This window comes from Dysidea avara, chromosome 5, assembly GCF_963678975.1.
Source record: "Dysidea avara chromosome 5, odDysAvar1.4, whole genome shotgun sequence".
NCBI lineage: Eukaryota > Metazoa > Porifera > Demospongiae > Dictyoceratida > Dysideidae > Dysidea > Dysidea avara.
Genome location: NC_089276.1, coordinates 32,936,596 through 32,948,336, shown reverse-complemented (window position 1 = coordinate 32,948,336; position 11,741 = coordinate 32,936,596). Strand labels below are relative to the sequence as shown.

General features: G+C 42.6%; 1 protein-coding gene and 1 long non-coding RNA gene across 2 annotated transcripts in view; one reads left to right on the top strand and one right to left on the bottom strand.

Moving 5' to 3' along the window:
* The first annotated feature begins 2,453 nt into the window (after positions 1–2,453).
* Positions 2,454–11,741, top strand: part of LOC136255955 (uncharacterized) — a 31,249-nt gene continuing 21,961 nt past the window's right edge. The window contains exon 1 of the long non-coding RNA XR_010701232.1: positions 2,454–3,618. This is a non-coding gene — a long non-coding RNA (uncharacterized lncRNA). The remainder of the gene's footprint in view (positions 3,619–11,741) is intronic.
* Positions 4,623–11,430, bottom strand: LOC136255939 (uncharacterized). Its single transcript, XM_066048850.1, has 2 exons — positions 11,201–11,430; positions 4,623–9,958 (listed from the first exon to the last, which is right to left on the bottom strand). Exon 2 carries the CDS (start codon positions 9,891–9,893, stop codon positions 6,981–6,983), a length of 2,913 nt encoding a protein of 970 aa, XP_065904922.1. The 5' UTR covers positions 9,894–9,958; positions 11,201–11,430; the 3' UTR covers positions 4,623–6,980.

Genomic DNA, 11,741 nt, shown 5'->3' with positions numbered 1-11,741 from the left:
TGGCACTACCTGAAAACCCGTAAGCAAGATAACAATGGCATTGGTACATTAATACATCCCAAAAATGGCAATGCTTTAATACACCCAATTGAAAAGGCAACTGTTTTAAATGATCATTTCAAATCTGTATTCACAACTGATGACGACAGCAGTACCATTCCTGACAAAGGTCCTTCATTACATCCATCTCTACCAGCATTTGAAATCACTGAACAAGGAGTTTACAACATTCTAACCAACTGTGATCCATCAAAATCTCCTGGTCCAGACTCCATACATCCACTTGTACTAAAGACAACAGCAGCTGAAATTTCTCCTATGCTCACTCACATATTTAAACAATCGCTAGAAACTGGAACTGTACCATCCCAATGGAAACATGCCTATGTCAGTCCAATATTCAAGAAAGGCCAAAAATCTGACCCAAAAACTATCGCCCCATCTCATTAACATCAATAATATGCAAATCAATGGAACACATTATAGTAAGTCAAATAATGAAGCATCTGGAAGATCAAAATATTCTTTCTGACAGACAGTTTGGATTTAGGTCTAAGCACTCTTGTGAGTCACAATTATTTATCACCATCAACGACATTGCCAAACAAATAGACACAAATTTACAAGTTGATGCTGCAATACTAGATTTTTCTAAAGCTTTTGATAAAGTATCTCACTCAAGACTCCTCTACAAACTAAGGCACTATGGAATAAGAGGGAATGTATTACACTGGCTTGAATCCTTTCTTCATGGTCGCACACAGCAAGTTATAGTAGAAGGTTCTAAATCATCCACTTGTGATGTAACATCTGGTGTTCCCCAAGGGTCTGTTCTTGGACCAGTTCTATTCTTGATTTATATCAATGACATCATTGCCAACATCCAAAGTGAGATCCGTCTTTTTGCAGATGATATCCTTATTTACAAAACCATTAAAACACCACAAGACCATAAAATACTTCAAGATGATTTAAACTCACTGACAAGATGGGCAACTGACTGGATGATGGAATTCAACATCTCCAAATGTAAAATTTTACAGATAACAACACACCATAACAAGAGTACTTTCACATACAAAATGTCCGACATTCCACTGGCTACAGTATTAGAACACAATTACCTTGGAATCTGTCTCCACCACAAATTATCATGGGATCCTCACATCAATTACATCTGTAACAAGGCAAATCGACTCCTTGGATTCTTAAAAAGAAATCTCCACAATGCACCATCAGAAATTAAAGAACACATCTACAAACAATTGCTCTTACCATCATTAGAATACTGCTCAACCATCTGGGACCCCTATCATCACACTAGTATTAGTAAACTAGAAATGATTCAACACCGCGCTGCTCGTTTCGTTTTGAACAAACCCTGGCACAGATCTAACCAAAACCATGATAGCATCACAGACATGTTAACCAGTCTTGAATGGTCTACACTTCAAAACAGAAGAACAATTGCTAGACTCACCTTCCTATTCAAGATTGTCAGGAACTTACTAGCAATACCTGATCATTGCTTACCATCACCAACTCCAGTGTCCTCCACCCGTGCTCAACATCCTCTCAAGCTAACTCAATTGCAAACAAGAATTGATGTGTACAAATACTCCTTCCTCCCTCGAACAATTATTCAATGGAACTCCCTTCAAATTCCTAACATCGACACGATAGATCTTGAAACATTTAAGAACGCTGTAAGTAATACAATATAATGTGTGATTGTAATGCTCATTAGCGTGTTGCCCCTAGTGGGCTTAGCTAATTAACAATAATAATAATAATAATACATCTGGCATTTTGCTACAGAGATTTTTGACAGGGTTGTTACCATCCCTAAGTCGCCAGGTATTATTACGTGGTAAACCCACTACCTTTGATCAAGCTGTTAAGGAAGCTGGAGAAATTGAATATGCTTTGAATTTTGAGAGCAAAGGGGAGTCCCAAAAGGAAGTGAATTTAGTACCCCAGAGGAAAGGACCAACAGAATTTGAAAAATTACATGAAAATTTAGAGATGTTGAAACGTTTAGAAAAGCTGGGAAATCAGTCTGAAAGAAAGGGGGCGCCCCAGCAGGGGTCAACCCAGGGGAAGGGGTAGTCGTTTGTATAGCAGGAATCCCAGACAGCCTTCTATGCAGGCTTGCTGGTTGTGTGGAGAGATAGGTCACTTTCAACGTGACTGTCCTTTAAACTTCAGTGAGCCAGCTCCAGCAGTGGGGAGTTGGCCACGGTGACCACCGACAATTTACACTTAATGCATCTACTGTTAATCTTAACATAATTTTATGCACAGATGGATTTGCTAATAGTCTGCCTACAACATTTCTTTTAGACTCAGGGGCTGCAGTTTCTGTGATACGATTTCAATCACTCTCAACTGAAGATCATGGAGCCATTATAATAACAGAATTATCACCTGTCAGTGCTAATGGTGTTTCTTAGATGTAAAAGGTCAGATTAAACTGTTAGTTTCTCTGGGACCTTTCACTTGTGAACACACGTTTATTGTCATTCGTGATCTGACAGTAGATTATCTGCTGGGGGCTGACTTTTTGAAGAAGCATGAAGCTGTACTAGATTGTAAGAGTGGTATACTTTCTTTAGGACCGCATGTAGTCCCAATACATAACATACTACAGGATGTCAATGTACCTCTACAACCCAACAGTCACAGTGAAATCGTATCTGTCCTAGTATCGTCTACTCAAGAAATTCCTGGCCGTACTATCCAGTTGATCACTTGCAAAGTGAAAGGAAACACTAGTTGATTTGAAGAGTCCATGGAGGGCTTGGTTGAACCTATGGTAAAGGCTCAAGATCTGTGAAACTACCTGTGTGTTGCCCGGTCTCTGTACACAGTTACTCCAGACAATAAGGTAATCCTGCAAATCATGAATGTCAGCCCCAGCCCAATTAAGGTGTGTAAAGGCATGAAGTTAGGAGAGGTGATCCCCATTCACAGAATTCAAATGGTCAAGTGTGACAGCTTGGAAGACCACAATAATGAGTCATGCATTCCAGAAGTTAATCTGGATTCCTCAACACTATCATCCATGGAAAAAACAGACCTACTGAGTTTGTTAGTAGAGTACTCGGACGTTTTTGTTAAGGCAGAATCACATGGCTGAATTCAGGTTGTGAAGCACACTATTGATACTACTGGACCACCAATTCGACAGCCAGTTCGGAGACTACCAATTGCTTTGAAAGGTACCATTGATGAGGAAGTCACCAAAATGCTCCAAAAGGAAGTAGTGCGACCTAGTGCCAGCCCATGGTCCTCCCCAGTGGTTATGGTGAAAAAGAAAGATGGGACTTGGAGATTTTGCATCGATTATCGGAAGCTTAACGCTGTCACCCACCAAGATGCATATCCACTGCCTAGGATAGACGAGACTCTAGATATGCTCGCTGGATCCACTTACTTTACCACATTAGACTTAGCCTCCGGATACTGGCAAGTTGAAGTAGCAGAATGTGATAAGGAAAAAAAAAGCTTTTTCTATGGCAAGTAGCCACTATGAGTTTAATGTGATGCCCTTCGGGCTCACGAATACTCCAGCTACCTTCCAACGCCTCATGGAGTGTGTGTTAGCTGGGCTAAGAGGTGAGCAATGTCTTGTATACCTAGATGATGTAATTGTATTTAGTGACACTTTTCAGGAACACTTGAAGCGTTTAAGTAATGTATTCTCTGCTTTAAGGGAGGTTGGTTTAAAATTGAAGCCTAATAAATGTTACTTTGTGCAGAAAGAGGTTCATTATTTGGGACATGTTGTTTCTGCTGCAGGTATATTACCAGACAAAGCAAAGATTGCAGCTGTCTCATCGTATCCTGCCCCTGTTGATGTAAAGCAGCTAAGACAATTCCTTGGGCTGACGAATTATTACCAAAGGTTTGTGCACAACTATTCTAAGATTACAGAGCCCCTTAACAAGATACTTAGGAAAGGCAACACTTACAAATGGGACACAGCTTGTCAGGAAGCTTTTACAGAGCTTAAGCATCGATTAGTTACCGCTCCAATCCTGGCATATCTGGACTTTAAATTACCATTCTTGCTGTATACTGATGCTTCTGATTTTGCTGTGGGAGGAGTACTTGGACAAGTTCAGGATGGTAAAGAGAGGGTTATCTGTTACTGGAGTCGTCAGTTGACTAAGTGTGAACGAAATTACTCAACCATCGAAAAAGAAGCTTTAGCAGCAGTATCAGCAGTCAAAGAATTTTATCCCTACCTGTGTAGCGGGGTTATGATAGTATAGATGACGTACCTGTCACAGCACCAAAAATATGGCGGGTTAAGATGGGGTACGCCAATCGTGAGGTTCGACCAAGGATGGACGAGACAGGGAAGGATTCGGATACACTACGCACACTATGAAACTCGTTTCAATACCACAATCGCAACTCTCAACATGTACACGCATGCGTACAATATACTAACTAATAATATTACATCATAATAAATACCTATACAAGTTCTACAGTTCGTCCGTCGTGACATCCTCCGGGGGGGCAGAAAGAAGTTGAACCCACTCTTTCACTCTATCAATAGCCTTTCTAGCAGAAGCTCTCTGTGGACGATTATCTTTGCCCCTGGGTTGATCTGAATCACTACTAGGTTGCATTGTAAGAGTTCCTTCTGGTTCAACTATGGCGTCATCTGCTTCATTAAGTTCTATGGGATACAGCTTGGTGATGGGTCTGCTTGTGGTTCCATTACTGGTGCGTATGGTAGCTGCTCGCACAAGTCCATCTCTACCAACAATCAAGTCTTCAACTACGGCCATTTTCCAGGTTATTCGTGGGGTGTCATCGTGAACAATGACAACATCGCCTTTCTTCACACATTGTTTGTTATCCCCTGATGCCTTGTGGTACTCCCGTAGTGAAGTGAGGTACTCATGACACCACCTCTTCCTAAAGTCACTGAGCACAGCTGCCTGTACTCTAGCTCTCTTGCGTAGCTGTACTGCTGCTCCATAATTCGGGTCCGTAAGCTCATCAATGTCAATTTGCTGGTGTGGGAGGCATGTAATTCTGCGTCCATGTAAAAGATGCGCAGGTGTCAAGGGCTCTGGGTCTCCAAGGTCTGAAGGAACGAACGTCAGTGGGCGGTCATTGAGTATCGCCTCTATTTCAACAATGATGGTTTCTAATGTTGATAGTGGGACGTGGCGTCTTCCAAGCACTTTCTTGATGGCAGTCTTGGTGAGCCCAATTAAACGTTCCCAAAAACCCCCATACCAGGGAGCTCTCTTGGGTATAAATCTCCACGAGACGCCTCTCTTGCCCAGCTCCTCCTTGACTTCTGGCAACTGCATTAAGGAGTGTAACTCTTCTGCCGCTGATGAATAGGTAGAGCCATTATCGGATATCATTATTCTTGGGAGGGATCTCCGTGCTACAAACTTTCGGAATGCCAACAGAAAGGTTTGAGCTGTTAGGTCCTGCACTAGCTCTAGATGAACTGCATGAGTAGTGGCGCAAGTAAAGAGACACAAGTACACTTTCACCTCCTGCCTTCCTTGCTGTACATACAAGGCCCCTGTGAAATCCACTCCTGTGAATGTAAAGGGGTGTACATCTTGTGTTCGCACTTTAGGCAGGGGAGGGGGTCTGGAGCGGAATAAGGCTTCCCAGATACTTTACGACAGACAGTACAGTGATGTAAAATTGACTTTATGTACTGTCGAGCAGCTGGAATCCAGTAGGATTGTCGTAAGGCTGTCAATGTTGCAGTGGCACCTGAGTGACAAAGTCTCACATGTATATCAACAATAACTAACTTTGATAATGAATGTCTTGGTGGCAACAGGTATGGAAACTTGGTCGTCTCATTCACTGGAGCATTATGAATGCGTCCACCACACCGTAGCAAGCCATCTGTATCTAAGAATAATCGGAGCTGCCTAACGAGTAGTACTCTGGGGGTTCTGGGTTGCTTCGTAATCAGCTGGAGATTGTTGACTTCTTTCCAGTATATTGCTTGCTGTGTATCCTTTACCCACTTGAGGTTAACCATATGAAGTTCTTCAGCAGTGACAGGACCAAATTGCCTTCGCTGTGGCTGTGCCTTCAGATTGCCTACAAAACGAATAACATATGCACTGATACACAACAACTTGTTAAGTGAGCTGTATCTGTCAGTAGAAATGACACAGTGCAGACCTAAGTTTGGTGGAGGTCGTTGAGTGGGGATAAATTCTGTTGCCACTGCCGCTGCTAAGACAAGTGGTGGTAAGGGTGGTGGCTGGAATGATGGCCACTGGCTTGGTGTAGTGAGCCACTTAGGTCCATAATTCCACAGTGATGAGGACATCAATGCTTCAGTGCTAGTACCCCTTGATAACAAATCGGCTGAGTTCTCAGAAGTAGGACAATAATTCCAGTTGGCAGACGGCAACAAGGAGTTCATCTCTGTTGTGCGATGACGTACGAATACCGGAAGGGGTTTATGGCTCTTAATCCAGTGTAGCACGATCTGACTGTCAGACCATATGTAGATCGGTGAGTCATCAAAGGGGATTGCCTTCAGCACGAAATGTGTCAGACGAGTGGCCACCAGGGCTGCCATGAGTTCCAGGCGTGGTATAGTTATTGACTTCAGAGGTGCCACGCGGGCTTTCGCTATGACAAATGACACGTGGTTGTTTTGGGTAAAAAACACTACAGCTCCATATGCTTGTTGGCTAGCATCAGCAAAACAGTGGATAGTTGAATGTGGCATGCGTGCATCAAAATAACATCGACTCACGGGAAATTTGGCTGTACTCTTTAAATCAGTAGCAATGTGTCTCCACTGGGTTTGCAGATCATCATCTAATGGCTCATCCCATGTGATCTTTAACTGCCATAGCTTCTGCATCATTATCTTGGCTTGTATGACCACAGGCGCAACAAATCCCAGGGGATCAAATATCTTCGATAAATCCTGCAAAACTTCTCGTTTGGTTACCAAGTGGTCATAAGCTAGAATAGATGGTTTTTTCAGCCAGGTGAAGTATATCTGATGTGGGGTTCCAGCGAAGTCCCAATACATTGACGGACAGGGCTCCTTCAGCAGTGTTGTCCTTGGTAGCTGCAGCTGTAAGTTCAGCACTATTGGAAGACCAACTACGCAAGTTGAGCCTTGCTTCGCCCATGATGGTTCTGGCTTGTCTGTAATAAGCCACTGCTGCTTGTTCTGTATCACAGCCAGATATGATGTTGTCCACATAGAGGTTAGAGAGCATATCTTTCGACACAGGTGAGTTGTATTGCTTGAGATGGTATTGCAACACGGCATTCAGCATAAATGGTGAGTTAGTAGCACCAAATGGTACAACTTTAAAGCGGTAGACACAAAGTGGGCTGGAAAGATCTGTTGGATCAGAAAGCCAAAAGAAGCGTGTATAGTTCCTATCGTCCGGGTGTAGCCTTACATGTAAGAAAGCCTTCTCAATGTCTGTTGATAAACCAAATGTGTGAGACCTGAAGCGGACAAGAAGGGTGCATAAATCATTGTCACATGGTGAACCAATGATCAGACAATCATTGAGGCTGGGGTGTTTCGATGATTGCCGACAACTGCAGTCAAACACAATACGTATGGGTGTTGTCGTAGAATCTTTTTCCACAGCGTGATGAGGAATGTAGTGAACACTGGTGTGTGTTGTAGATTGGTCATCTAGGCGCTCAATGAAACCCTTAGCTTCCTGCTCTGCAATGATTCGGCTGTACACCTTCAGTAGTTCAGGGGTTTGGGACAAACGCTTCACAAGTTGATTGGTTCTCTGCTTGGCTACAGTGAAATTAGTAGGGAGATCAGGGTGGTCTAGCTTCCACGGAAATCTAGCAACATAAGCTCCATCATGATCACGTGTGACACAAGAGGTTGAGTAGTTGTCTAGTACTTTGTCTTCTGAAATGTCATCAGGAGGAGTCACACCTACAGATTCTAAGTCCCAAAAACGTTCCAAGTTCAACTCATTAGGTAAAAGAGTGAGCATCATGGCACTGTTGGTAGTAGTAATAAATTGTCCAGCTGTGATTGGAGCTGGTCCAGAGAGCAAATAACCTAATTTAGACTCCACTGCTGTGGGTCCATCACCTCTTACAATAACATCTCCGACTACATCCCAATAGTGGTCTGCGCCCACGAGAAGAGAAATGTCAAACTCCTTATCTGCACTGAGTGGGTGGGCTAGGGGGAGATTCTGAAGGTGTGGGAGATGAGCTACATTAAGGGTCACTGTGTTCTGCAATGGTGTAGCGATGTGAGGTACCACAAGCACAGTCATTGGTATGGTTTGGCCAGTCAGAGTATCTAGATTGATCACTGCAACATTGACTTCCTGGTTTAGTTTACGGTGTGCCCCAAAGGATGATATTACAATGTCTTCCTTACGATGAGGTTGTAGGGCCAAGGTATTTGCTAAGCCTTCAGTGATAAATGACCTCTGGGAGCCTTCGTCGAATAAAACATTAGCCTTTGAATGGTAAATTCCGTTTCTGATGGTTGCTACAGCTGTTTTAAGAAGGCAAACGGTATTCTGTGGTAGTGGAACAGTCACTGACAAGGAAGCGGTGTCCGCTGCATTAGTGTTTGTAGCAGTGGCTGGCTGATGTGTATGGTTCTGTGGTGGAGTCGCAGGTTGGGTGGACCTGTCTGAGGTGCCACCATGTTGGCCATTTGTGCACAGACTAGTGTGGTGTTTCCTCTGGCAGTTGTGGCAACGATGTCTGGAATTACACAAGGACACTTTGTGGTGTCCTAGACAGTTGTAGCAGAGCTTATTTTGACGCACTATGTCACACCGCTGCTTAGAATCTTTGAACGATTCACAGAGAGATGGATTATGAGGGCCTGCACAAAATGGACATCGTTGTTGTTTGCTCTTAACTGTTGTAACAGGTTTCCTTGTGTCAGTATGAAATGCTGCTGTTGGGAGAGTTGCAGAAGTATGGGGTTCTGTTTGTGATCCCATCTCAAGTATGTATATTTCATTCAGAATAGCTGTTTGTAGTTCTGACAATGTCCATTCCTTCTTGCCATGTGCCCTTACTAGATTCTGCTTGGTCTTGGATGGTAACTTATTCAGAAGTATGGTCACAAGGAGACTGCCATAGGAGTCCTCTGGCTTCCCAAGGGTTGATAGACTACGAATGTGTCCCTCAGTTGCATCATAAAATTCACGCAAGCTAGAAAGAGAGTTGCTTGGACTGTTAAGGTCAATCAGGGCTTGCATGTGGGCATCCACCTGCTTGTATGTCTGCCCGAAGCGTTCTTTCAATAAGGTAACTGAGTGTACGTAATTGTCATTGGTTAACTGGAATCCAGCTATGACACGGGCTGCATCTTCAAGGAGCTGTGCTCGCAGGTAGCTGAGTTTCTGCACTCCAGTCAAGGAGGGATTGTTGTGGACTGCAGCCTCGAAGCAGTCCCAAAATGACTGCCAGTAGAGGGGATTTCCAGTGAACTGTGGTAGATCTAACTTGGGAAGTCGGGTGAAATGTTCATGAACTGGCACTGACGGTGGTAGTGGTTGAACATCAGTTCTCTGTGGAGTCATAGCTAAGGCGGAAGTAGTGGGCGTAAGACGTTGTTTGATCTTAGCCTTTGCTGTTGATATTGAAGAGCTGATTTCTTCGGTTTGCAGTACCTCTGTTTCTATCTCAGTATCATCTGTAGTGCTTTCGAGGATTTTTGCATCTAGGTTTGAGATCAATTCTTGCTTTCTCTCGAGTTGCTCATATAAGTCCTTTAATGTAGCGATCTTATCTTCACTGAGAGGAGGTTGCGCTTCATTTAGAATATCCGTGAGTGTCTGTAGTAACCTTGTGAGGTGCGCCCTGTATCCTCGTCGGGATGAAACAAGCCTCTTCAGTTCTGCCATCGTCCGAATTAAATGATCCACAGCACCAAAAATGTAGCGGGGCTATGATAGTATAGATGACGTACCTGTCACAGCACCAAAAATGTAGCGGGGTTATGATAGGCCACACCAAGTCAAACCTTAGTTTCTGGTCACCCGCCCGCATGGTAAACCTGAAACCCTAGTTTATGAGGACTATTATTAATATTACAGGTGCTTAAGTGCACGTGACCCAGCAAGACACTTATTTTTTACTGCAAAAGATCGATATACTCTAATAGAGCATTCAGGGATTCCAATAGAGCAGTCACACTACTCTTAACTCTAATATTAGGTATATATTAGGTATATATGCCACACTAATAAAATGTTTCTAACTATAGCTAGTTTTGTCCTTGATTATATAGCTGTTCAGATTATAACTGTTACTAATGCTTCTGTAACCAAAGTAATTTCAGTAGCATTAACTACTAGTCCATGCAGATGGGCCATAGCTTTAACTTTATAATTCAAATGTAGTCCTCTAATGACTAGTCTAGTAACTTCAAATTCCTTATCACTGAACACTACAGGGGTATGGAAAGCCGGCAACATTCGGTGAGCTTAAACTTAAACTTTTCCATAACTAAAATTAGATTGGCAAGTAGAAACCCTTATAGTTTAAACATTCCCAGATGATCACTAAAAAACAGTAGTCTGGAGCACTCAATGACTCAAAACTTTGACAGTTACTTTTCTCAAGGTTACTGAATAGAAGGCTGGAAACACATAGCTAGTGGGCTAAGACTTTACATTTGAATGAAGAATTTCTGATGTGAAAATAGAAGTTAAATTTCATTGTGTATCATGATCATTTGAACAACTTAGCTATAAGTCATAGTAATACTTTCCTGACATAGCTAATGAGACATTTATTTCACTTGGAAAGCATAAGTAGCTACATGAGCAAAACACTTCCTATAGTAGCTATATTTTAAATAAATAAATAAATATATACTTAAATGCTATACATCAGTGTATAGCTAGCTAGCCATGATCCATCAACAACTTTCCTAGTGCATTTTTTGCCAAAGCACAACTACTTATGTTGTTGGTTAAGTATAAAATCAACATGAATTTGCTAAATTGAGCAAATAATAATACCATACAGTATATTGTCACAGTAGAGTCTATAGTCCTGAAGTCCTGATCATCCGCCCGCCCGCATCCATTTGTAGGCTTGGGAGTGACCAGAAACTAAGGTATGACTTGGAGTGGCCATAGTATAGATGACGTACCTGTCACAGCACCAAAAATGTAGCGGGGTTATGATAGTATAGATGACGTACCTGTCACAGCACCAAAAATATGGCGGGTTAAGATGGGGTACGCCAATCGTGAGGTTCGACCAAGGATGGACGAGACAGGGAAGGATTCGGATACACTACGCACACTATGAAACTCGTTTCAATACCACAATCGCAACTCTCAACATGTACACGCATGCGTACAATATACTAACTAATAATATTACATCATAATAAATACCTATACAAGTTCTACAGTTCGTCCGTCGTGACAACCTGTATGGTTTTCACTTCACACTACTCACTGATCATAATCCATTAACATCGTTGAAAGGGATAAAAGATGTAGGGGGAGGCTAATGAGGTGGATGTTGTTTTTGCAACAGTTCAATTTTGAGTTCAAGTACACACCAGGGAATATGTTACAAAATGCCGACACAATGTCCCGAATAGCTTCCGTGATTTCTGATTGCTCCAGCTCTTTGGGTTCAATCAGTGAGGCACAGTTGAAAGATGACCAACTATCACAAGCTATTAAAGCGTTGCAAAAGGGAGAGTCACTTCCACATGAGATAGCTCCAGG